This window comes from Taeniopygia guttata, chromosome 8 (genome assembly GCF_048771995.1).
Source record: "Taeniopygia guttata chromosome 8, bTaeGut7.mat, whole genome shotgun sequence".
Classification (NCBI taxonomy): domain Eukaryota; kingdom Metazoa; phylum Chordata; class Aves; order Passeriformes; family Estrildidae; genus Taeniopygia; species Taeniopygia guttata.
Window position 1 is genome coordinate 14,230,928 of NC_133033.1, and position 27,860 is coordinate 14,258,787.

General features: G+C 36.3%; 1 protein-coding gene across 6 annotated transcripts; it reads left to right on the top strand.

The window, feature by feature from the left end:
* The first annotated feature begins 84 nt into the window (after nucleotides 1-84).
* Nucleotides 85-27,497, top strand: DNAI3 (dynein axonemal intermediate chain 3). Of its 6 annotated transcripts, XM_072933081.1 has the most exons (23): nucleotides 115-510; nucleotides 5,354-5,437; nucleotides 5,690-5,728; nucleotides 9,243-9,424; nucleotides 9,961-10,065; nucleotides 10,901-11,038; nucleotides 12,450-12,649; nucleotides 12,903-13,019; nucleotides 13,693-13,877; nucleotides 14,800-14,924; nucleotides 15,027-15,116; nucleotides 15,557-15,676; nucleotides 16,996-17,124; nucleotides 19,042-19,115; nucleotides 20,530-20,674; nucleotides 21,405-21,492; nucleotides 22,171-22,301; nucleotides 23,665-23,728; nucleotides 24,090-24,220; nucleotides 24,494-24,698; nucleotides 25,085-25,176; nucleotides 26,426-26,559; nucleotides 27,143-27,497. In XM_072933081.1, the coding sequence occupies exons 2-23, from the start codon at nucleotides 5,368-5,370 to the stop codon at nucleotides 27,147-27,149; spliced, it is 2,571 nt and encodes an 856-aa protein (XP_072789182.1). In that variant the 5' UTR covers nucleotides 115-510; nucleotides 5,354-5,367; the 3' UTR covers nucleotides 27,150-27,497. The 6 variants fall into 6 exon arrangements, with proteins under 6 accessions (XP_072789184.1, XP_072789180.1, XP_030134955.4 ...); XM_072933079.1 differs by having other exon boundaries at nucleotides 91-199; nucleotides 26,426-27,497; XM_030279095.4 differs by having other exon boundaries at nucleotides 114-510; nucleotides 26,426-27,497.
* The last annotated feature ends 363 nt before the right edge of the window (nucleotides 27,498-27,860 follow it).

Below are 27,860 nucleotides of genomic sequence, written 5' to 3' on the forward strand. Positions count from 1 at the left end.
ACCCCATCATGCCTCGCGCCGCAGAGTCCCGCCGGCGGCGCGGCTTCCGCGCACGGCGTGCTGGGACGAGTAGTTCTTGTCTGGCGCGGGGGCGGGCTCGCAGAGCAGCGCGCTGATTGCCTGTCCGAACCGTCAATCACCGCCGGCCCCGTCGCCGTGACAACCGCGCCGCGGGCCGCGCCGGGCCGGGGCCGCGCAGGTAGGGGACAAAGGGCACGGAGGGGACCCGGCAGCGCTGTGGGGCGGTGAGAGGTGCCCGAGCCCGGAGCACACGGGCAGCAGCCGCGGACACAGCCGCGACTGCCCCGCGCCGCCGCCCCGGCCCGCGGCAGCGCCTCCCCGCCGCCCCTGAGGGCTGCGCCGGAGGCCGAGCGGAGCTGGGGCTGCGAGCGCTGCCCGGGCCCGCCGCGAACCCACAGCCGTCCCTGCCCCCGCACGGATCGTGCACCACCCAGCTCAAACACCAGGCCGTGATGTTTCTGACCTCCGCTGAAAGAAGTCTTAGCTAATGTAAATTTTTACAATATAGCATTTCTGTTTCAAAAGCCGCGACAGTGCAATATATATTACTGCTTGCTTCCTGGCGCGACCGTGTTATGACAACTTCTATGTCATATTTAGTAACTTTTTAAGTACCAACCAAATTGTTAAGATATTTTAACAGTCTAGACCAGCGGTACTGGCTCATACCAGAAGTTCTGTCTGGGCAAGATAATAGCAAAGACATATAAAGCCATATTTCCACTCTTTGCACACCCTTTTTTAATTTTTTTTTTTTTTTTGCTGTTTAATTTCTACAGCCACATGTATTATCATTATTTTTAGTAACCCTCAATTTTTCATCTGTCAGTTTGCCCTGTTACGTTCTGAAACTGTGTGTTTCTGATAGCTGTCCTGTCCACAGGCAGTATATTTTCAAATTCACACACTTATTGTGCAATGAAACACTTCTGCAGTCCTGTTGCCTGTTCCCAGTTGTTTGTTCCACATCTGTAAGCTCATGTGATGCCAGCTCGATCTCGTGTTAGGACCATGAATCAGCATCTTCTTGTCACTTTCTCAGTGTCCCTTGTGATTTCACTGACTTCTATAATATAATTTTCAGGCTAAAAATAATCCTAGTTTATTCCCAGTAGAAAATATGTTCTATGTCTTCATCCTTGTTATACCTTTTCCAATTTTAATCTATTTCTCTTTGAGTAAAAGAAAGGAGAGAATCAGACCTCAGTATTAGCCAACATTCTAATGAAGTTTTCCATTTCGTTCTCTTGTGGCTTTCTTATTAATTCTTAACCTAATTTTACACATATTGTACTTACCATCCCAGATACTGTAACTACACCTACTAGTTTCTATCAAATAACAAAATCAACACCAGGTTCAAGTAAGCCTAATTTAGTGAAAAGTTATAAATATGAAACCAGGTACATTCAAATTTAACTATTTATATGCTGAAATGATTTGGCAGTTTACAGAACTTCAGCTTTACTCTTTACAACTTATACAGTGAAGTTGTGTCCAAATATGCACAAGGGTTATTAATAATTTTTAATAATTTTGTATTATTTTCTCTTTGTGTAGAGTAAACTAGAATATATTTAATTAAGGGCAACATTGCATGTGAAATTCTGGAGAGACAAAGTAATTTTCAAGATGGTATTTTTAAAAAGTTCCTAAATGTTTACCAACAGCAATGTGTTTTAGCTTGCTAGTGATACAACAAAAACAGCAATTAGCACATGGTTTTGATCCTTTCCTTGTAGTGCTTTTGTAAAACAGATATGCATCCAATTCTTCTGTCATTCCAAATTATATTAAATTGCAGTCCTAAAATAGTAATGCACACAAAATTGACCTTAAACCATTCAATTAGACAACTAATGAATCATTCTGTGTCCTAAAATTAGATGGCATCTTATGCAGAACTGATAGCTAATTAGTTTTTGCCTTTTGCAGTGCCTAGCAACTTCACGGATTTGTTTTTAGCTGTAAATGTTTCAGTACATTAAATGATTAGAAGAACACTCTGATCTTATTTTTTCTCTTAAGCCTAATGTTCAAAATATTAGAGCCATCTGTAAACAAATTAGGCCATAAAATTTCAAAAAAAGTTGTCAAATATTTACCCAGATTTTAGCAATTACATAATGTAACACTGTGTTCCACTGAAAAACTGCTGAAAAACTAGACTTAACATAGTTAATGAAACCTAAATATTACTTACTTTCTAAAAATAAAATACATGGTAGTATTTACGACAATTGATTTTCAAAAGCAATAACTTTATATAGATTTTACACTTTTAAAATTTTCAAATTGTATTGATTTAAATGTTGTTTCCAACCTCTTCTCAATCATAGAATCATAAATTTTTATAAACATAATGGAAAGGCATAATACATTTGTGTCTGCCTTGACAAGTCCTTTTTAAATAAGCAGTACAGAAAAACCCCTAAGAGAATAGGAACTAACCACAGATTAAAAAATTAATCATTTTGGTCACATTTTCAAACAGTCCACTAATACAGAATGATTTTTTCATGGCTTTCTTGATAGCGTTTAGTATTTTGTATAAAAACTTGGGGGGAAAAAAGCAAACCCACAAACTAAGAGGTAACTACTGACAATAGTGGCTTTTAATTTACATATTGGGACTTTTGTTCTATTATACTTTTCTGGAAGAGGTGAGGTACAAAAGGCTGCTCCTCAGTACAAATTTGAAAGTTTGGTGTGTGAGTTTCCTGAAGGGAGCAGCTGGAGGTTACCCTATTCCTATGTAAAAAACAACTTTGCATCTAGGCTTTGTGAATGGCTGTGGGCCTGGCCATGTGTGCAGAGAAGCTTCTGGAAGCTCTGCCTTCACTTTCTCTGCAGGCCTCCCCTGTTTCCTGACCGTGACAATCACATGGCCACAGGAGGATGGAGGGACAGGGCGATAGGTGTTGGGGATGTTGTAAAACAGGATAAGTACTGTGTCACTTTCCATCTGCTTTCTGTGTGCGCCCCAGAGGGAAGCCCCAACAGTGCCACTGACTGCTCTGTTCATCTGCAGCCCTTAAACAGGGGCACTTTCCTATTAACAAATGCAAATACATGCACCAGGCACTGACACCAGCTTCACCAGCACAGCCCTTCTCTCTATAGTGCTGCATCTACCTCTATGCCTCTTCCTTTCAGTGAAGGAGGGATTACTGAGACACCATTTTAAAGAGTTTTAACTGTTTTTGTAGGTAAAACATATTTTAAATCCTTTGAAAGGGATGTTTTTATTTGCAAATTATTTTACTAAACATAGGATGTGACTTATGTCAGTCTTCTCAATGTTTCCTCTGTTCATGTGGCTTAGAGATTAGGATACTCAGAGGAACTCACTCAAAATTTCCAAACTAGCTTTGTTGCAGTGCATAATTATGAAATGGTGGAGTAAGACATTGTGACTGGAATATATATGAGATTGTTCATATTGTTCTTCAACTAATTTCTACAAGAGCTGCCCTCATCTCCTGTCCTGGAGGGCTGTCTCTTATACAGAGGCATAAATGTTGGTTTCAAGTTAGAATAGTCATGGAATCCATTTACGAAATATGTTGCAATTTTTATATGTAAAGTATACAAGAAGATAGATAAGAAACAGCTTTTCACAGCTTTCCTTTTTAAATAAGGAAAAATTCATTTCTTTTGACTGTCTGAGTTGATGTGCACTCTCAGTGAGGTAGGCCTGAGTATTTCAGAACTATAAGCTAAGCATACTGTATAGGCTCCTTTGAAAGATTATACATATATATGAATATGTTAAAAATACATATATATATGAAATACATATATATAAAATACATATATATATATATATGAAAATATATTGGCTTACACAGAACTGTTAAGTGTTTCTACTCCTGTACTAGACAAAAAGATTGTGAGAATGAAGGCAGAAAAAAATTCCCAACTTTCTCCTTAGATTCATTATAATGAGTTGGTGTGTGTGTGTGGGGGGGTGTTTAAAAACATCATCCCATGCACAGCAAAAGTTTCAGAATTCTGAAACATTAATTTTCTTTGCATTTATATTATCATTGCTTTTTGGAAGAAGCAGAAGATTAAATTGCTACTATTCTTCAGACAGATACTCTTCTGGAGTATTTGAGAACTGTGTTACAAAACAGTGGACCACTGTTTCTCAGTCTGGGTATGCCATTGAAATTGCAAATGTACAGGCCACAGCATGTTTGTTTTAGCATTCACTATTTTTAGGCTGTTCATAAGGAAACCCCCAAGACAGAACATTTATTTTATAAACTCAGCTTTTTACCTTAAGCATCTTGACAGTTACTGTTCATGTGCACAGACAGACAGGCTGTAGCTCCTGTAAGAGATAATCAGAAATAGTTATGTCATGCCAGCATTCCTGAAGGTGCCATCTCTTTCTGTCCTATCTGCATCTGCTTCCTCTTGTTATTGGTAAAATTTAATAGCACCCAAATACTGTAGGTGCTCTGTACACATTTAAGAAATGGTTCCTCTCTCAGTCAGTTTACAGTGTTAAAAAGTGTGAACATGGATGAGGGAAGATGAAAACCAAGTGAGAACCCCATTGTCCTTATCCCATCTGAACACCTCTGGCTCTTCAATATTAACATCAAACAATTTTATCACTGCTTTGAGAATTTGGGCCATCCTGATGTAGTTGTTCCATCGGCTGCTATGTGAGCACCTCCCACATGATGGTGCTGTCCAGCCTGAGCAGCAGGCAGGCCGAACTGCATTTCTTCTTGCCATGGAACTGAGTCTCCTGCACTACTGTTCTAATCCTTTCTCCAGATATTGGATGAAGGAGAGCAAATCAAACAGGAGTATCCTTCTGTACAATATCATCTCCTGCTGTCTGGTTGCTACATTTAATCAGGCATACATCTTCTTTCTGAGCTTGTCATCCACAGAGCTGCACAGAAAAATAAACTGCAAATAGAAATGCTTTGTGCAGCTGAGTAATGATTTACACTTACAAACATTGGGACAAGCATTTATAACTGGTGAATTTTCACCCAAGATCTTCCCATTTCATCTCAGGTCCTTAGATTTCAGTAAGAGAAACTTCTATCCTAATTTAACCTGCCACTATTTTGGACAATCAGTGTTCATTTTTAAACACTATGGCCAAAAGAAGTTTTTCCATCTATTACACATGATATGAAAATACAGCTTATGACTTTAAACTATAAAACATACCTTTATCTGCATATGAAATTATTATTATAATGATAAGCTACATAAAATCTTTTATGGACCAAATTTTCACTCATACACGGTGCATTCTGTTATCTATTTAAAATTATTAATGATACTTATCTTTCTCTAGAGAAATCTGAAAAAATGTCAAAAAAAGTCAAATCCAGCAAGACCAACTCGAAAGGTTCAAAAACACCGACAAAGAAACAAAAAGGTAAAGCAAAGTTAAGGACTCGTGAAAAGGTAAAAGAAACACATCTTGGTATGTAAGGTACAGCAACAATGAAACAAGCAGCAAACTGGGCTAATGTGAGATCTACCTTACTTATTTTGGCCCCATGCATTTAAAACACATGAGATCAATTAAAATATGCTATTTTATATAAATAACTGAGATAGGTAAAATGACTCATAATTATAATTCTGTAACCAACACTACTGATAACATCATGTCATTATATTTCAGATAAAAAGGATGAAGTTGATCTTTCTATGGCCAGTATAGGTAAGTGCTATGATGACTGAGCTTTAAAGTAGTAGTTATGGAATACTCAAAGCATTTTGAAGCTTCAGTGTTACTAATGCAGGAAATAAAAAGAAAATTTTTTTTACGAATGGGAAAAAATAGAAACTATTAAGAAATGCAGCTATCACAGTAATTACAGTGGCTCTCTGAGTAGCAGGCAGTGCAGCAGGAAACAGGTATGGGTTTTAGAAGAGGTTTTTTTTCTTAGTTTGAGAGGAGTTGGGATAGGGGAAATAAGCGTCATAACAGAATTGTAGGGTGCAAAATATTTGCATTTAGAAATAGTTTAGCAATTGAAAGAAAAACATGAAATTTTTTGTAATTCATTAATCTTTGATCTTTGTCAAACCATTATTAAATTTCATTACAAGATTATTTTAGGAAACTACTTGTGGTTCTTAATCATAGATACCAATAGATGTCAATTAGCATCTTTTTTTCTTTGTAGGGGAAAAAAAATAACCATTAAAAAGGCACAATTTGCCTTATATTCAAGTAAAGTTCTATATTCAAGTAAAGTTCAGTTTTAAGCATGGCCATAGTTAAAGGTCAAAAGTATGCAATTATCCAAATTTATTCTTTTTTCTTAGACACCTAATGATTTCCAATGATTTGTTATTTTCCATATTTCTGGTTGTATTTTTTTTTCTCATCCGATTTGTGCAATTATCCCTCAGACATAAATTGATATCAAAGTAAAATTTATCTATAATTTACAGGAACAGACCAAGGCAGTTACAGCCAGTTACAAGCTGTAATTGGCTTGTAACAATAGAGCTTTTATTGTTAAAAGCTAAAACAGTGTGGCAAACAAGGAATACACACACTAGGTAATTCTAAAATAAACTGTAAATCACTTGTTTTCCTCCATAATCACATGAGCACTGGGTGAAAATTGTTCTCTGGTTAGCATCACCAAAATGGTTAAGCTGCGGTTAATGAAAATGCGCAAAAAGTAATCCCTCCGATGATTAAAGTGGTACTTTAAAAAATGTGTTTTCAGTGTTCCAGGAGATAGTAAGAGAGAATTGTACCTCCACCTACTGGCAAATAAGGTTAGAGCTCTAACAGCTAAAGTTCTGCTAGGAACGTGTTGCTGAAAGCAGGAAAACAACACTGCTGTAAGCAAACACTGCCGGTGCAAGATTTAAACACCATGCATGCACTCCTTCGGCCTGCAAGTGTTCTTTACTTCTTCCTTAGAGGTTCTTGGTCTTTTGTGAAGTTCTCCTAGCACTAAGGGCTGCTGACTGTTACAAATTATACAGGTACAATTTACTACTAGAAAAACAATGTGAAGCCTATGATCAGATGTTACACACTTTTTACTGGAAAAGAACATTCAATTAAAATGTTTATAATGTAAGAACTCCAGTATCTGCTCCTTATATTGTAGATTCTGTTAAAAATAATATTCTGTAATATAGAATTTTAATTCTTTAGACTGAAAGGTGTAATTTTGATTCCAATCATTACTTTGTTTTTAGCTTGGGCTTATAGCAACAGAGCAATGAAAAAAAATGCACTTAGAGTATCTGTCATACTCTGTTTCCTCTTGTAGTGATGTCCATTGTATTCTTGCTTATCTTCAATGCATGTTTGTATTGTTCCATTTGGCAATGAAAACTACATCTCTTTAAAAGGATTTTTTTCAGCATTAGCATTTGTGCACGAGGCTGTATACATGACTCAGAATTTTAAAAACAGCACCATAAAAGCTTATTGTTACAAACAATAATGTCTAAACCAACCATTACTCCTGGCTTGGATTTTTGAGGTCTGGTGTTAGCGGCAGAGAGTTTGGACCAGATGACTTGTAGGTCTTTTGCAATCAACATCTCTATGATTCTGTATTTTTTGGAAGCATCCACACAGAAATCCTGGAAATCTCCAAGATATCAAAAAGGAAAATCATGCAATATTGATTACAGTTTGTGATGAAAGTGAACTAATGGCCAGTGCATGCTACAAACAGATTGTATGTGCTATGAAATAAGTAGTGGACACTAAGTAATCCATACTTGGAACAGTGTAGCATGCACCAGAAACATCAGGCATGCCATTAACTTTAGCAATGACTATGGCAGAGCAGATGCAGTGGAGTAGCAACACTGAAAGATTTTGAAGGATAAATGTCAGATTCATCAAACGTAATGTATTATGCACTAGGATTATGCAGAGATTAAGGAGGATTTATCATTTTGTTAGTCCTTGTTGTCTTAGATTAGAGATGACCTCTCAAAACGTGCTGACTCAGCTGGTCACAATCATCATTTGAGTATGTCAACTTCTCTTCAAGGCATGCACAAAGAGGAAAAACCCCACAGGTGCTGGGAATGAAGAAAAATAATTTAAACTAAGACAAGACACTGAAACAAAGATAGAAAGTATCAGTTATTATCACAACAGCCAGCACATTTCAGTACAGAAAAACAGTACACAGTATACACGTCCCTAAGTCTTTTAGTTTCCAGTTCACCAAAAAGATGATCTAAACTTCTAAGGCAAAAATGTAGTGGCCTTCATGAGGAATGCTCTTACTAGGGCAGCTGAGACAGAGCATGAGTCTGCTAGCAGGGCAGTATAGCAAAGGAGGAGTCTCAGGGGCAGGATTCAACTAGCTGGGCCTAGAGTGATCTTAGCCCCTTAGAGCAGTAATGCAAGTTGGAGACAGAACATGTAATGTCAGAAAAACCAGCATTACCACATTGCCTTACTCACATACAGCTGGCACACACAATAAGGAGAACTACATATTATCCTCAGCTTGAGTTTACAGAGCATAGCTGACAGGTAACATAACTGCATCCAGCCTCCCTCAAACCAATGAAGATGTCCATGCTAGCACAAGGATAAGAAATGTCTTGTTCTGAATTAACCTAACAGACATCATGTGTGTAGAAAACAAGAGCTGTATATTCTCCACGAGAACTGAAAATAAGTATCTGACTTTAATCTCAGTGAGCTTGCTTTAGTCTCATTTGATTAGTGATAAATAATCTCTCCTGCACTCTGAATTCAATGAGAGCAAGACAAAAGTCCAAAATCAGAAAAACATCCTTACTTGGGAGGAGCCATTAACCTTTGGCTTAATATGGTGCTGCCCTACAAGGAAGGACCACAGGGTATTTATTCAAAGGCTTTCTTAAATCAGAACCATGTGGTTTTGCCCTTAATATATTAAAATATATATTCTATTAAAATCAACCCATTAAAGATTTTTCACTAAAGTTGCTAATAACCTGTTCATCAAGAAGAAAAAAAGCCGCCCATACCAGGGAAATCATATTCATTATGTGCAAAATGTTGGGTAGAGTTTTTTCAAATATTAATAAAGTATATATAATTTGTATTGTGTTTCAATACCAAAAAAAAAAGGTGAGAGATTAAAAGGCATTATGTTAGAGCCAGTAAAGACATAGAGTTATCAAAGTGCACATGGATGTTTAAACAACACTCTGAAGTTAGCATTCAATTTTGCTTTTTTTCAAAGGCCACCCAGAAATATTTCCTTTGCTTTTGACTGCAACGACCCAAGAAATTTTTAATTTGCAACCTGATGAAGATGTTGCAGAAGAAAATTATTTCAAGTGTATTAAAAAAGAGGACATAATTCAAGACCTGAAAACAAGAGCTAAATCTTCTGATTTCTACCCTCTCAAAAAAGTTGTCCTAGTATGTAGCGTATTTCATTCTCACTTTAAGACTTATGCTCTCAGTGTCCATTCTTTTGAAGAATGGGTCTGTTCTTTGACTCTGTGTAAACACACTGATTCTGTAATATCTGAGTGCTAGAGGTCATGGACCATTGTTGACTCGAAGTTTCTCATGGCTTGCCATGCATTTTTTCTATTAACTTTAGATTGAAAATATGCTAGAAGTAACATAAATCCTATTGGTTTTGATTCTGTGAACTGACAGAGCTTCACATATTTGGCTTCCCCTAATTCATGGCCTATCTATTGAGAATCATTAAAACTGTTTATTTGCTGTTTAATTGTTTGTATGAAAGATTAGTTTTGTCCCAGACTTATTTTTATTACAAAATAAACCCCATCTATTCCTTTCAATTGCCACATGAAATTCTCTGCTAAGAATACAAAATTAACTTAAGATACTAAATTGGTGAGAGTTTTGCCAGTCACAACTTCATGTTTGTTTTTAATATTATTTGTTTTCAGATCTCCACTATTTTTTTTTCATTAAAATAGGAATATCCAGGGGAAGAACTCTTGGTAGTTTTTGATCCAGTCTTCCAGTATGGAGAGAACTTTTATATTATTGCTTCTGAAGAAGCCAAGGAAAACTTTCTTCAGGTAAAATTCAAGTATACCAGAGCATTGTTCTATCTATAAATGTTTCAGAATCTAGTCTCAAACTAGATGTCAGGAATAGTATTTTTAAGCACCCAATATTTTTCTAATGGTTAAACTTATCATAGAAAAATATGTGTATCACTGTGAAAATATATTTTATTTTGAGAAGGGCTAAATTAATTTTTGCATTTTACTTCAGAGGGCCTGTAACCCCCACTGCTGAATTTTTATCATAAGCATTCATTTTCTCTGCTAATAATCAGTTTTCTCAAGCATAAAAATAACAGAAAATAAATATATTGTGTGTTTTCAAAGAAGTATTATACTTATTTTTCATAATATCTATGAATATATTCTTCAAATCATGAAAATGTTCTTGAGTTCTAAATAGCTCTAATAAATAGGACTTGTACACTGCACAGGAGAATGTTTATAGAAGGATTATATAATTTTTCAATATGAGTTTATATGAGTTTGCCATCCAGCATCAGGGAATCAGGAGAAGCAAAAATTAAGAAAAGTAAAATGCAGTTCCAGCTCAGAGAGCCTAATGGAAAAAGATCACTATAAATTCTTTTTATATCAAATTATTTGCTTTCAAGACAAGAGTCTCTCTTTAGTAGTTAAATATTAAATATTATTGGAAAATTCTAATGTACAAATGAACAGGACCTAAGCCAGCCCTGCCCAGGGGCACAGTATACCCAGAGTCACTGCACTGAGACAAAAGTAAAGAATGTGTGAGTGAAGACTGAAACCTGGGTTTCTTGTTAATACTTACATTTCAGTAACAAATTTTTGGAAAAGTACCATTTCTCACTGTTTCATATCACAGTCTTTAGCAGCTGCAGAAGAAAGAGAAGAATCAGAAGAAGAAAACAGAGAGGAAACTCTGGAAGTCCACAAACCTTGGGTTTCCCTTGGCAGCGAAAAGGAAGTTGAAGAAGAATCTGTTAAAGAAAGGGATACAAAGGTCAGAATCAACAGATGTTAGTCAATTAAATAAATATAAACCCCCTATGTTTATTTTAAGTTCCTTTAAAAAAAAAGTCAGGAAATTGGAAGCTGTAATCCTAGTTTTTCTTGAGGTCTTTCAATAAAACAGAAATAGAGAAATAGCTAAACTTTTAACAAAAGTGCTGCAGAAACTTTTATTTTTGAACTCTCTTCTCTTTAAGTCTTGCAAATAACTCATGTATCATTTCATTGGACATAACTACTTTTTAAGGTGTAAGGTCAAAAGTCCTTGCTCAATTTAGCACATGGCCAGATGACAATGGGAGGCATTGCTCCGTTTCCATGAAGCTCAGTGAACAGTTCTAGTATATGAATGGCATTTAAGTAGTATGCAAGAGTCCTTAAGTATCCTCGGGTATTACAAGCTGACTTTACAGAAGAACATATTTGATTAATTACATCTACAGATTATATATATATATATATAGAGAGAGAAAATTATATGTCCAAAAACTAGATCCACTCACAGCTGTCACCCAACTGGTGATGTGTGGGATATCTCCAAGTATCTAACTGTCTATTAATGATTTTTACTCAGTACCTAAGTCCCTCTTCAGGGAAGAATGGCTAAGTTTTGATAGTTCTCAGCAACTGAACGTCTTGCTTACACCTAAAAAGATGTCTGATTGTTCTAAAGCTATTTCACAGTCATTCAGTTGGACAAATTCACAGTCTAAGAATTCCGTATTTTGTACTCTGCATTGTTGGCAAGGTCCACTCAAAAGTATTTTTAGCTAACTTTCCTTTCCAGTTCTGTGGGAAATGCTGGGAAAAAGTACTTGGATATGAAACCAAGACAAAGCAATACCTCTCTACTGCCAGAAATCAAGTGCCTACTTCTCTTTGTGGGCAGAAGTCAAGACATGTCCCTTCATCCTTCCTAGTTTTCAACATAAGGAAACTCCTCTGAACTTTTCTGCATATTCTTCAGAGTACTTTTCTCACCCTAGGCACTGAGAGGAAGTTGAAATGCCTCTCCCAAAGTTGAGAATTCCACCAAGAGGGAAGAGCTGAAAATTAGGTCTTGGAAGCCTAAATCAGTATTACATAAGCCTTTCTGCAAATAATTCCTTTAATTAAATATGCAGTTTTGATACTGGATTAATTAGAAAATGTAATTCTTTTGTCCCACTAGCAGTAATCAAAAAATGCTACAACTTGTAGTTTTACAAATACAAACCTGTCTATTACATATGTAGTTTATTTATAAGAGCACTTCAGAATTTCAAAATGCAGAAATATGAGTAAGCTCAACATAGAAATTATTCACTGAACTAATTCTACAATTATATGAATGCAGCTTTTTTAAAGAATGAAGTTTCCAAAAGCTTTCTTTTCTGCTAGCCATGGAAATGTATCTTTTCCAGATTAAGTACAAGATCTCTCGAGTTCGCAGGAAGTTTGGTGCACCCGTTACATTTACTGACAAGAATGCTTCAGATGAAAAAGACAGCTATGCTGAATGCACGGCCTATGAAGATGATACTTTTAGTATTAAAATGCTTGAAAGGGATGTGGGGGTGCAAATGGTTCCAAAACTAAGAGAAACTAGTACTCAGACAAAATGGTAAGTATGAGAAAGCATTTATCAGCTTATTTATTAAGCTATGTACTGTTTCTTATCTCAACTAAAATTCTGGAGTTATTCAGTTACAAACTGACTAATATAACAAAATTGGATGCTCTGTTTGCATCTTTTCTCTTAAATGTTTTCTAAAAAGCATCTAGAAAAACTATATATTTAAATTTTACATGTTACATAAATTTCTGTCTTTGAAATGTTTTCTTTACTTACATTCAAATTTATTCCAATTGGGTAGGACCTTCCCAAAAAATGCATCCACGCAGTATTACCCAAGGCAGTTGTCAAATGAAGAAAAAGCAGAGAGTCTGTCATCTGAGACACTGAAAAAATTTCTTACAACAGCACATTTAAGGTAAAATTATTGCAGCAGAACATTTGAAGACTACCTGAAATAATACAGAATATAAGCAAGTACTCTTGTCTGAATGGATCATTGGTCTACTCAAATACCAATTTTTTTTTATATATACTTTTTTCCTTTTTTATTATTATAATATTAACAAACAATAACTTAATACTTGTTTATATGAAAATAACCATTAAGTCTATGCTATATGGATATGAATGTTGTCTTAAATAGATTTCAGAACTGCTAAAGTTGATAGTGATACCTCTTTTCAAACAAACTGCAAAGCTGATCTTTCAAACACTGCCCACTCAAGCAGATGGTTGTGCAGTGAGCAAAGGTGCTCTTCTCCCCATGATTATGCCCTTAGCCATGTCCCATTCAGTAGGACAAGTCCTACTTAATGACATATTTTGCATAAAGAATTGCACAATTGCTCTGTACTTGGTCCACAAAAAAACAGATTTAAATTCTTGATATAGTAGCTATTTCTGTTCAAACAGAAGATTGTTTCCTTGCAGTGATACATCACTGAGGAATTGATACTTGATTTTTTAACTAATGTGATCATAATTTTGTGAAAAACAGAAGTTACCTCTTTACAGAAATATTTGTAATTCTACTATTGAGAAGTCACATCTGGATTGTTGAACTGTTAACTGTTCTTTTCACAAAACAGAGTAGAAATTGCACTGCAGCAAAATGAAATTATGGACGTTTTTTTTGATGACTGGAAGGCCCTAGCAGAAGACCAAGAAGAAGGCAAGCCAGATGTTTATCTTAAAGAATACCAATCATTTACAGATGTGCAGTACCTCAAGAACAGAAGCATTAGCTGCGTTCGCTGGCATCCAACCATTTATGGTAATGCAGTTACAGTATAGATTTGAGTTTTCAATTATGGGTCTTAAATGACAGCTATAAAGTATTCATCTTTCATAAAATCAACAGCTTTCAAATTTAAAAAGAAATAAAAACTGATTTAGTATCTCTGTTTGAACTGCCAATTTGAGGCAAAATGGAAAATAAGACAAATTCTTTGTAGAATTCGTATGGGCCATGCCAAGTCTTTACCCTAATGTATAAGTGGAGATTATAGGCAAGAGAAATTTCCCCCCATGAGGCTCATTTAAGCAGGGTTGTGGTGCCAGACCATTCAGATGGCCCTGCATACTGTTGTGCTTGTGCCCATGCCTGGCTCTCATGGCATGCCTAATACTGGTGAGGAATGTCACAGCCACAGTGGGACACGGCTCTGCTGAGTGCCAGGGAGCATCACAAGACACATGAAATGTCAACTCCTGCTCCCTGCTGTGCATTATTGCTCTGCATGGCCAGACCTAAAGGCACAATTAAGTTCTGTATAAATGCCCCAGCTCCCAGCATATTACTAACCAACATTGCAGCCTGGGTAAGAAAATCAATTGGTTTACAAAGATTTGTTTTCATGGTGGGTGGCCAAGACTACATGCCTGTTACATCACTTCAGGTACAGTATTACACCATTGAGGAGCATGAGCAAAAAAAAAGAGGAGTTTTATCGTGATGCATAAGTTCTATGACTCATTTAAAAATAACCTAATGTTAAGTAACAAAAATAGTCTCCTTAAAGTGGATCTGAAAAAAAAGTAGCATACATGGTTGGTTTATTTGGGGTTTCTTTCCTGCTTGGTGGGTTTTCTTCACTGTATTCAGAAGGTATAAATATAAGTCATTTAGGATAAGTATCAATGTGTTGAAAATTGAATTGTCTCCTTTGAGAAAATTTATTTTCTCTTTTGATAAGGGATTATAGCACTGTCAGCAAGACAGCAGTCTTCATACGAAGAACAAGTTAACCTTTCTAATAAATCATTGCTACACCAGCCAGTTATACTTCTCTGGAGTTTGTTTCACCCTCTCTGCCTCCAGGTATTAAATTATGACTTTTAAATATGCCAAGTATTTAAATAACATGAGAACAAAAAAAATAGTGTGACTATTTCTAAACTATCATGTTTTTCTTCTCTCTAGTTGGTGTTGAAGGCTCCTGAAGACATTTGTTGCTTTCAGTTCAGTCCAAATGATCCAAATATCATTGCTGGTGGCTGCGTTGATGGACAGGTTTTTCGCTTTTGAAAAATAAAATTGCATATTTCTGTATTTTCTTCCAGTATAAAAATATGGGTGAAGAGATATATTCAACATCTAAAGTAACACATAGAGACAGACAGAAGACAGATATCACAGAGTCTTGAAACTCTCTTATCCTGGACTGAAGCTATGGTTATTCCATAGCTGAGCCATTACTGTACAATGTTTCTTTGTAGTACTGATAAATAGGTCAAGTTGTAAAGACTTGTTTGTAGAGACAAATGTAACCTTTTTTCTGATTGCATCAAGCTGAAGAGAAAATATGTTAAGGACTTCATAAATTCTAGTGCAGAAAGTGAATTTCTTCTGCTTCCTCAAACCTCCATGACTTGAAAAAAAGTGTATTAATGCACAGCATATTAATACACATATACAAATATAATTTGTAATATAGTAATTTATCATTGTAGGTTGTATTGTGGGATATTTCTAAACATGAAGAAAAGCTGGAAAGTACAAAGCCTGTTCCTGATGAAATCATTGACTCGTCCGAGGGTGAGCCAGGTGCAGCAGCAGCGGTGGTGATTGAGGTAATTCCGGGGCTGATGGTTGGATGTGGTGTACAGGGGCTCCCCAGCAGTGAGTACTGGCAGACAGAACACCAGCTGAATCCTGGGCTGCATCCAAAGTGGTGTGGCCAGCAGGGCAAGGGAGGGGATTCACCCCTCTGCTCTGGTGAGGTCCCACCCAGAGCACTGCATCCAGCTCTGGCGCCCCCAACACAAGAAGCACATGGAACTGTTGGAGCAAGTCCAGGGAAGGACCACACCGTTGATAAGAGCACTGGAGCACCTCCTCTACAAAGACAACCTGAGAAAGTTGGGGCTGTTCAGCCTGGAGAAGAGAAGGTTGCATGAAGGTCTCACAGCAACCAGTATCTGAAGGTCAATCTAGAGGGAAGCCAGAGAAGGACTCTTGGTTTGCTGTAGTTAAAGGACAATGAGTAATGGGTAAAAATTAAAAGAGAGGAAATTTAGGTTACATATTAGGAAGAAATTGTTTACTTTGTGAGGGTGGTGAGACACTGGGACAGGGAGGCTGTGGTTGCCCCAGCCCTGACAGTGTTCAAAGCCAGCTTGGATAAGGCCTTGAGCAGCCTGGTCTAGTGGGACATGTCCCTGTCCATGGCTGGGGCCTGGGACTAGATGATCTTTAAAGTCCACGCCAACCCCTTAACATTCTATGATTCTATGAAATCAAGGTAACAGCTGTTAATATGGTAAAAGCTTCCATTTTAAGTATATTGCAGTGTATCTGTATGTCTGTGGAGGAAAAACAGCTGAGGGTATCCTGACTCAAAAGAGAGGACTAGATATCCTTTGCAATGAGACACTAGAAAGGATAATAAACCTGATGAGTTCATTAAATCAAGCCATTATCACAATTATCAAGTATAATTCCTACCTGATAAGTACAGCTAAAAAGGTTTACTGCATTTTGTGCAACTTACGAGTCTGTTCTTTAATGGGCACCAATAGACCCTCCACTCTTAGCTTACAAAGCCTGTCAAATACAGATATTGTTTGTTATTGAAAGCAATACTGAAAGTATTCTAGATGTTTATGAACAGAGAAGCAGAAGAAAGCCCTAAGAGAGGAGACATTAATCATGTCTGCATGTCTGTGGAGGCATGTTGGAAATCTTTTTAGAGCTTTATATCCAAAGGCGTGTTTTGATGTCTTTTTTTTTTTTTCCCTCAAATGGAAGGTATTAGACACCTAAAATTTCTATAAACTGATCTGAAATACATGAAAAAGTGTTAACAGAATGCAAAGTAACCTTTTATTCTTTGACAGATCTATTTTATTTTGAAAACACACTAAGATATCTTTTCTTCAAACATTTCTAGCCATCACCTAAGCAAGTCCAGCAGAGTAGCACAGAGCCACCTCTAGTGAGACACTGTGCAGCCTCTTCCACACCATATTGTCATACAAAGCCAGCAGAAGATGTACAATGGCTACCATGTAACTCTGAGGTGAGTTTAAAATTTCACTTCTTTTTATTGCTTTTCTAATCTACTACCTCATAAATCCTAATGTAAACTAAAGAGAAAATACTAAATGGTTAATATTTGTATTAATTATTATTCACTGCATTTAGTAAACACTTATAATCTGGTGCTTCTTGTCATGTTGATTGTGCTTTACAGCTGTGCTGTACTCTTAGTCTGATATGAATATGCTAATATTGGAAAAAATTTCCTTAACTTTACAGAAAAGTATAATGCAAAATTATAGTAAGCCTTCCATATTTAAAATGTATTGAATTTCTACTATGAGCAATCTAGCCTGTCACTAAGAATTCCAAGAAGTAACTTCAATTACCTAAACATCTGGATACCCAAGAATGGTGTTATTGTAGCCACTTAAATTTTTCTAGATGCTGTCTGTCTACTCAAAACTTACTTTTTCCATTATGGTTTTAAAGCTTCAAAGTACTTACAGTCTATAGGGTGCTGATTTACTATCAAAGTATTGCAAATTCATTTGAAATGCAAATGCAAGTCAAATGCAAAATAATGAAAAGCAGGCCAAGAAGAGGAAAACGGAAATCTTTAAAAGGTTAATGGAAATTATATATTAATAAATTCTTGAAAAAAAAAAAAAAAGGACTTCAGAGATACTACAGTCCTTAGTGGCATTTCCAGAAAAGCGAGAAAAGGGGCACACATATATCATCAAATGTCAGCTGATCCCAGTGTTCATTATTATTTTATACAGTAATAGTCATGGATACTAACTGATACCAGATGTAAAGATTGAAGAAAGGGGTTGGATAGCAGAACATTGTTGTGGTTTTTGTTTTTTGGGTGGGGTATTTTTAGTCAAAGTTTAGGCTCAGAAGGCTGTTTTTGTGTTCATCTGGGATAACAGATACAGGAGACCCATGCTTAATAAATAACACTGACAAAGGAGTCACTTTGCCAGTATTTAGCAACATGTACTGGGACATACTTTTTGTTATATAAACATGGACTATGTATCAGCCTTTGCACAACATAGCAGGTTTTATGGCACAGTTCCTAAAATAAGCAGTTTTATAATTACATATTAATGAAAAATTATTGAAAGTTATATCCAGATCCTAATTCAGCTTTGCTTGGCTGCATTACTACCATTGTGATTCCAGATAGACAAACTCATGGATGAAAATTAGAGTAGGCCTAATTTGGCTTAAAAATAAATTAGCTGAAATTTTGCCACATACTTCATAAGCACAGTTTGTGCCAAAATATGTTTGTTTTTTATATACTGGAAGTTAGATTTTATTAGCTTTGTTACCCCTGACACCTTTCTTTTCTTTTTCTGAGTAATTAAAATTAATTTGCTATAAACCAATAACTACGTAGTAAATGATAAATAGTATAAAATCTGCATGACCCCACATATACAAACTAAACTATTAATAATTAACATTTGAAGGCACCATTACAATCCCATCGTGAGGTCTTGCCAAGTGATAATTTAAGATAGATGACCCATGGTGTAAACTTGTCAAAGACACATCACTCCCACTACACTCAACTGTTGGAGATAAATTTCTCAATTACTGGCTTTTTTGTTAAGCTGCATAAAAGAAGTTACAAACATGGCAAATTAAAGAGGGTCTGAGTTGCAATGGTACCAGTAAGTATTTATCCTGCTAAGTTAAATTAGAATTTTAGGTGTGTAGCAGGCAAAGCTGGTATCAGTTCACTCGAAGCATATTTGTAAAATACATTGACTTTATAACTGCAAATTAGTGAGTCCTGATTTTCAAACCTTAGCCAAGCAGAAACAGTGACTTAATTTCTAGTAGCCTGTTTTATGTGTTGAAGTACTTGCATATCAGAGTGTGATTTTTGTCTTTCATCATCTTATTCCCTTGTAATAATTATTACTGTTATTTTCAGGAAAACCAAAAGGGTGGTATTTCTGAAAAAAAAGATGAAAAAAACCTGCAGCTTGTAACCTGCTCCCCTGATTGGTATGTACAATACATACCCTACAAGACATCTTCCACTTTCCTTTGAAAAACTTTATGAGGCATAATCCATTATTTAACTGGCACATTTCTGGGTTCCCATCAGCATATCCTGAGTAGCTGAAATTCTGTATGCAGAAGACAAGCACTTTGCATTCTTGCCCAGTTAAACCTTTTACAGTAAAGGCATTTAGAGTTTGTTAACTGAAACCCCTTGCATATATATATATATATATATATATATATATATATATATATATACAGTCCGTGTATACCCTCTGCAGAAGAGTGTTGATCACACATGCATTAGCCTGGAAAGCCACATCCCCACACTTATATTTGTTTGTGTGACATGCACAAAAAGCTGTTAAAAGATTCTAAGCCTTATTTCTACAGAAATACTGTAAACTATATATAAATTTGGCAACTTAGCTGGCAGAATTACTCTTTGTGAATCTCCTCCTTTGTGGGCCAAATAGACGTGACAGTTATATTATTATTCTGTATGAAAGACTAGCAAGGGGGCAGAATGCAAAAAGTGGAAATAAATGTTTGCCTTTCATGATGTCAGAAGCTTTAAGGCTTCAAGGCTGCATGGCTGGGCTCAATCATCAAAGGGAGTGTCAGAGAGAGCAAAATTTTATAATGATGCTAAGTTATTTTTCCTAATCAAATAACAGAGAAGAATTTGAAGAATAAAATGAGAAGTAAGATTGCAAATGCAATTCTTAATAAGTTTGCAGTGTAATGCAAGTAATACACATAGAAGAAATTATTTTAACTACTCACGCACCAGGGCTCCAAATTGAAAATATTTTGAAGTTAAGAACAGAGAAGCCACTGTAACGTCATACTTGAAGAGCACAGGTCCCTGAGCAACTCCTGTTAGAAAAGGGAAAGAGATATCAGCAGTGAGGAAAGTTTCATTGGCTATATCAAATCTGTGAGTGAATGTCCAGAGTAGAACAAAAGGAACAGTCAGAGGGCCGAAGATTCCAAGGAGGTGACAAATACAAGTGGGACCATTTGCCTTGATCATCAGCAAATTAATTGGTACACACAAAAATTGGGACTGATCTTCAATGTGAGTTACTAAATCACCTGCTACAGTCTTCAGGAATTTCATCCAGGCAGTGCCAGTAGGTTCACCCAATAACTGTCCATAAGCAAACTGTATGAATAGTATCTAGCTGCTTTGGTATAATAAACTAATGAAAGGGTGAATTAAGAAATATATTTCATCATTTGCAAAAGAAGCAATTAATTATCTAGCCTTTGTCTGATTTCAGAGTCTCTACTGTTATTTAAGGCTTGAAGAGAAAAGGTTAAAAAAACTCAAGCTTTAAAATGGAAGGAAAATTGCATGTAGCTGCAAACCAAAACACTATAAAACATACACTATACAATTATTTTGCAGCTCAATATTGTTTTGGGATATTCCATCCACTGAACGTCGTGAACAATTTTTATCTCAGAAAATAAAGGAGGAGAAAAGATCTCACATGCCCCCTTATCCAAATACTGATGAGGATTTAGATCTCTCCTGGAAACCACTCATAAAGGTAGAGTCCACAAATACAGAACACAGGGATCGAGCCAAACTATAAATATGGCCAGAACTCCAAAGGAACATATTTTGCATCCAAATTCTATTTTTTCTAGAAAATTGTGACTTCCTTGTTATTTTCTTTCTCATTATGAAATTAAATACTTCAACATTCCTTTGAAACTTCAATAAAATGCATTTTGAAAAGCTAATTCATGAGAAACAGCACAACTGCTTCTAAAAAACTGCAGTAGGTGCAAAAACAGTTGTGTAAATAGTGTAAGTTCCTGTCAACCTTTTCAGATGCTCTGCTATCTCAGTGGGTCCCAAACAGTGCAAGATGGTCATGGTCAGCAGAACCGTAATTGCTAGCAAACCAACATTCAGTCTCATGAAAACAGTCATAGCAGTTTCTGAAAAAAAAGTGAGGATGTTAAGTAAGAAAAAGAAGTTATAATTTTAGGCATGCTGATCTGTGCTGCTCAGAATACCTGCCGCTGACACAGTTTTTGAACAAGCATGACCACTGGAGCTGGGTTATTTGGGCTTCTTTAGAAACAAAGCAAAATTCTTACAGGAAGAAGGTAACACATTTTTTCCATGCTTGTATGTGAGGCAGCAAATACTGTTTGTGGAGCATTACAAACACACTGCAAAGATCTGTTCCATTACAGCAGAAAGTCATTTAGACTTGTACCTCAAAGATCTGACAAAATGGTTTAGCAAATGCACTTCTTCCTGAACAGATAAATCTGCGTGAAAGGGATAACAACACAGAGTATGGTCCCATGAGAATCAGTTTAAGGAAACTGCAGTATCGTTACAAACCCCCAGGTAATATTTTTATTACATCTTACAGAGGAAAATGTTTTTAATAAGCTTGTATTTCAGTATATACATAATAAATGCTGAGCAACAAAATGCTGTATAGCTAAACACAGCTGGAGAAAAAGATTTCTTACGTATAGTGGTATTCAGTGTGTGATGTACATGTACTGACTATGAAGAAATGTACATGTAAAAATCCAAACTGAGCAATTCCATATACACAGTGACGCTATCCAGTTTCACTTAAAAGCCTATGCAAATCCCTCACCCAATCTCTTTATCCCTGAAACAATATGTCCTTTTCAGCCATTACAGATAACTATTTTTAGAAACATAATCCATTCCCTGGAGCAAAGATGTTAGCTGCTGGTTGTGGCAGTTAAGGGTGATGTGTAAGGGCAGCTCCCACGGAGACACTGGTGCTGTGTAAAACTGGCATAGGACAGGTTGGTGCTACCCTAAGCAGTGTCTGGATATAGGAAGCACTGACTTCAGAACTGCAGCAGTGGGGAGACTCCAGCAGGAAACAGCAAACCTACAGAACTGCTGCTTTACTTGGCAGTCTTTCTTCATATCTCTTCTTGAAATTCCCCTTATCCACAAACTACCTTTACAAGACCAAAGGATTTGCTTGGTCTAATAAATTCCAGCGTGTAACAAAAAGTTGTCACCGTTGTTTCCCAGGGAAGGCGAGATCTCGGAGCGCACTAAGGGCACCCATCAAGGAGAGCCCATATACAGAGATGAGTGTTTCTTCAAGCAAAAATCTGGAACTGTTAGACAATATATCCACAGACTTTTTTGTTGGGAATGAAGTAAGTGAAAATAATGTATTGCCAATGAAAATGTTAATCCAAGATATCTGAAAGACTGAACAGTTAAATAACAGCATTTTTACAAATGTATGGACTTGCATGTTTTCTTCAGCTATAACTAAAATGATGTCTCTGAATATGCCACCTTTTACTTCCATTTTAATACATTATTAATATTAATTAATTATATTATTAATACATTAATAATAATTTTAGCTACATGCTTAAAAATAATAAACCTCCAATATTCAGTAGACTATGAACCCTTACTTCAAGAGAAGAATTAAAAGACATTTCCACAATATAGTTGAGCTTAACCAGCTATTAGGAACCAAAGAGTATCTCCTTATTCCAGAACACATAATATTAGTAATTTTTTTTTAGTGTCTTCCCACATGTCATGTGAAAACATCTATTCTACAGTTTGCCCCCCAATTTAATTTCCCCTTTGGAAATTCCAACTATTCATAGCCTGCTACCTACCCTATGCTACTAAAATTCATGGGTCTTTTCCAGTTCTGAGTTCATATGGAAATGAAAATCAGGCTCCTAGCTACCTTTTTGCTGCCAGTCAGCTTTTCCCCAAATACTGGAGCAAAGCATGAACGATCAAAACCAAACATTTAATTCAGCAGGCAGAACTGCCTACATACATCATGGCAAGTAAAGCAGTTCTGGCAACACATAACTGAAAAATGGTGATGCAAAATCATACTGTGTTTTCAGTCATTGGCTGTAAATTCAGGTTTTAATTTACTCAGATCATATTTGATGATGGTGATGCCTTTCCCTTGTCTTAAAAATCGAGAGCCAGACAGGGTTAAGGGATAAGGGGTTTTTACCTCAGTATTTAATAAGGATCTCACCGCACCCCTTGCCCAGGGTGGGATGCAGTGCAATGCACACACACGACAGATCTCATATACAATTTATAGACCTTCCAAATTGGCTTATCCCAATGGGAGGCCTGGATGACTGGCATGATATTCCCCCATCTGAGGAATTCCCCCTGGATGGGCTAAATGTCCAGTTTATAGGATGTTCTAGAGAGGACCTTGGTTTCCCAAGACAACGTAGGGTTTTCCAGCCTCCTACTACAAGGCCTTTAGGATATTTGCTTTCCTGGTCTAACAGAACACTAGGACTATGCTAAGTTATTAGACTTAAAGAATTACACGTATGCATGCTAAAAATACTAAGGATACATCAAAGTTATATAAAAAGTATATAAAACAAAAGGCAAAACATGATCTTGGCATCAATGGTTGTAATTAAGAAAAGTCCCAGCTTAAAAGCAAGTCACTTTGAAATAAGCCACCAAGTTCTAACATTAGCATTTGCTTGATTTTCTCTGGCATTACAGGATGGAGAAGTTGTTTATTCTGAGTGGAAAAAGAAAATTGATACTAAAACAGCAAAACCAGTTAGTAAGTTCAAGTTTCTCAAGACCTGTTTAAGCCTTAATACATTGCTAACTTTAAAATATTTGTGTCTATACTTTGTCTTTCTAAGGTTCTTGCTCATAGCTCTAATAGTCTCTCTCACTGGTAACACCTGAATTTAACAGTACACCCTCAAAAGTGCAAGCACTTTAGCTGGCATGAGAAAATAGCACAAAGATATTGGCACAAATCATGGAAGTAACTAGATTTGTGGTAAATCCAATTCCTGTACCTTGTGAGTAAAAAAAAAGAGGCTGATATCTTCCAGGCCTGTGGTAGGTCCTGCACTCTTGTTTCTTGATCCCTAAGGCACTAGTAACAAGCAACTGCCTTTTTCCTCCATTAGGTCAGAAGCACTCCCAGAAATATGCTCTCCACACCGAAACTATCAACACTCTCCAGAAATCTCCATTTTTTAAAGACATCTTTCTAAGCATTGGAGGCCAGAAGTTTGCCATTTGGAAAGAAGGAGTTACAGTAAGTTACTTCAACACAGCTGTAATATTTGTGATAGGCATACAAGACAGGCTCAGATTACCTGAAGAGACTGGAAGTGAGATACCAAGTTTTTTACTTCCCTACAACCCTTTATATCTGCAGCAGGTAGCAGGAATTTTGCCATTGATACAATTTTTGTAATGGGACAATTCAAATTGTGAGCATTTTCCAAAGACAGAAGATCTAAAGTAGTGAGTTGATAGACCTGTTCGATTGTCTGATCTGTCTTTTGTTTTCAAAAAAAAAAATAAGAATGGACCAATCCTTCAGTCAAGCTGCTCTGCAGGAAGATACACTGCGGGACAATGGTCCTTAAGAAGACCAGGAGTTTTCTTCATTGGCAGAGACAACGGAACTATAGATATTTGGGACTTACTGAAGAAAACTCATGAGCCATCTCATTTCCAGAACATCTCCAAATCGATCATCACTTTCATCAGCCCCTCCAGTGCCTCAGGTATGTGGATGGTGATTGCACTTTATTGTGCTACCCTATTTGCAAAATGGCCCAAATCTTATTACAAACGATCTTATATAAGATCTTATATACTTTCACAAATTGAACAATATACATACAAAAATAGATACATCAGTTCTAAGTGTGCTACTGTGGCATAAAAGCAATTGAAAATATTTCATTTTTAAAAAGTCTGTTGAAAGAAAAACTTTAAAGGGATTAATAAAATAACAGAGCAAAAAGGTTGGGTTTTTTTGCTGCAGTGAACAACAAACTAAAAAGACAAGGAAAAAAAAAGAATCCTCTGTAGCTTGTCTTTGGGTGGAGGTTCACACTGCTGTTGGAATTTGGATTGTTTATACTTTTTTTTGTCAAATATCTTTCAGCAGAGCAGCATTTTCTGGCTGTTTCTGACAATCTTGGAGTTCTGCATATTTTGGAAATCTGTCAAACATTATGTCACCCTTCAAGTAATGAGGTTAGTAAGAATTTTTATTAAATCTCTTTGACACTTTATCCTGAAAACTCCAACACAGAAACAAGTCTGCCTAGACAAAAATGCCTTCAAATAACGGCAATTAATTTGAGATCAGTCTAGCCATATTCTCCAAAGATCACCTGTAGCCAAGCTGGCTTTGTACAGAGTTTAGATAAGAGTCAACTAAAGGAAATCTCATTGACAGGTGGCAGAACTCCACTGTTCCAACCTGGCTACATGAAAACACAATTAAGAGGTCAGCATTTTTTGCCACATCCATAAAATGACACCTTTTATGCAGTAAAACAATGTTTTAGAGTGCATAGTAATGCATATATAATGAATTCCTTTTTCTTTACACCTTCTTGTCCACATTTGTGTTAATTTTTTTCCTTTTAATTTGATAATTCAATTTACATGTCTTCGTATCCGGCTCTAGTTCAGTGAGAGCACGTTTTGAAAACTGTTACTAACATTCCCACTCCTTCATGCTCTTGAAATAAGGACTATCTGTATCCAAAGGCCATGGGAACAATGCAAGTAGTTTTAATTTCCTTTTTTTTTTACATAGTTTTCAGTTTTTCTTTTCCTCCACCTCCCAGCCAAAGATCCAGCTAGTGTGTCAGTCTAGCAGTCTTGCCTGCTGCCTAGTCTGTTACTCCTACATCACAAAACTATCTTCCCATTCTATTGCAGTTTTATGTTTATTTAGGCACTTAAATAGTTTATAAACATCCCATAAAGGTTTTCCATGCACAGAGATGCAGTAGCAATAAAGCATCACGTCAGCAGCTTCATTTTAGCAAAAATAACTGCTCCAAAGCAAGGCAGGAGCTAACTGAGTGATCTGAGGAAACACATTGCTTCTGCACAGATTCCCTGTGCTTTGGAAGTAAAGTCTTTAGGGTGCAGAATTACCAACCAAAGAACAGTCACTAACGTTTAGATTACGTTCGTTGTAACCAAAGAATTCACTGAAAAATACCAGGCTGTTGAAGAGACTAATAAAACATAAAACACAGAAACCCAGATAAAATAAATGCATAATGTACTACCAAAGTATGTTAGTTTATGGTTTCTTTGTGCCTGAAGTTGGTCACATCTTTGTATTGTTTTGCTGCAAACTACTGGGATAAATAAGGATATTTGTATTTCCAATTTAGATAAAATATTAATACCATTCAGAACATCAGCAAGAGATCTATGTCTCTGAGCATGTAATGACCCTTGTTTGTCACTGTGTTTACAGCATGCCAATGTACTTGATTACTTTGAAAGAGAAGTCAAATATCTGAAGTACTGTGAAGAGGAGTTTAAAGAGTATGAAAAGTTTCAAGCCAAAACAGAATTGAAATTGAACTGGAGACAGAGAGACAGAAAACAGTATGTTATACTTGGAATTAAGAAAATTTTCTATGTTTCTTTTTATCTTTAAAATTCACCTGTATTGTTTGACAAGATTTTCCACAAAAAATCAGGATGGACAGAATCAGAATGGTTTAGCAGCTCTTTATTTCATATCTACGGTTCTTAAGAATGGAAAAGATGGTCCCAGTTATGTGGTACATTTCTTGGTCAAATTAACCCTCTGCATTAGAGCATTAGAGCCTATGGACATTTAACAACTATAAATTTTCTTTTCATTTTACACCCATTGCTTGTTCAAAGACTTACATTTTGTCAACTACCCTATAAACATTGCTCCTTCAAGCCAAGGATGGATTCCTGCCTTCCATTCTTTACTTATTATTTTTGCCTATCCATTCTTTGGTAAATGGTTTAATAATACTAAACTGCCATAATAACTAAACTGCCATTTCTTTGGTTGATTGATGTAGCCCATGGTGATGCCTATTTTCATTAATTTGTGACAGCACTGGCACAATCCACTGCAAAGCAATGGGGTCACATACAGGTTTCAAAACTTAACAGTGCATTATTGCCTGGTATGTTTTCTTTTCTTCAGTGTATGACTACAGAAAACTAAAGAAGAGATGGAGGATCAAGAAAATGCACATTATACAGTGTTTCTAGAGCTGGAGAAGCAGATGGCAATGGATTTAGAAACAAGAAACACTTTCCCCACTGGATGCTTAGAGCCCATTATCACCTTTAGAACCAGCAAACTTATTATTGAAAGACTTCTATTTCAGCAGAACATGTTTAGCTTTGGAAATAAAGAATTTTACAGTGAGAGATTATTGTTTCATTAACCTTATCTATTTGTTTGCTCACAGTGTGGTTAAAGAACAATTGATTTGGACCTAGTTTCCCTGCTGTTTTTACGTAATACAGGAAAATAATAAATCTCTTTAAATAATAGTTTTCAAAACTCTATCAGGACTCTGAACCACTTTTACTTGCTCTCATCAGTTTACAAACTTATTGTTACTTAATCCTGGCAAGTGCTTACAAACAGAAAACCAAGTCCATTAAAATATATTGTTCTCTCAAATAAATCAGTATTATTTAGAACAAACAGCTTTTAGTAAGCTGACCGTAGCTGTGCATTTCTGGCAAAAGACAATTATCCCTCAGAGAGATCAGATGGCATTATACAGAAGTTTTAATATTTACCAGTGTAAGTAAGTAACAGCTCATGAATATTAATACCCACTCTCCATCCAGAGAGGACTCTTTGGCAACTGGTTCTGCTGCTACTGGGTTTCAATAGCCAGGTCAGA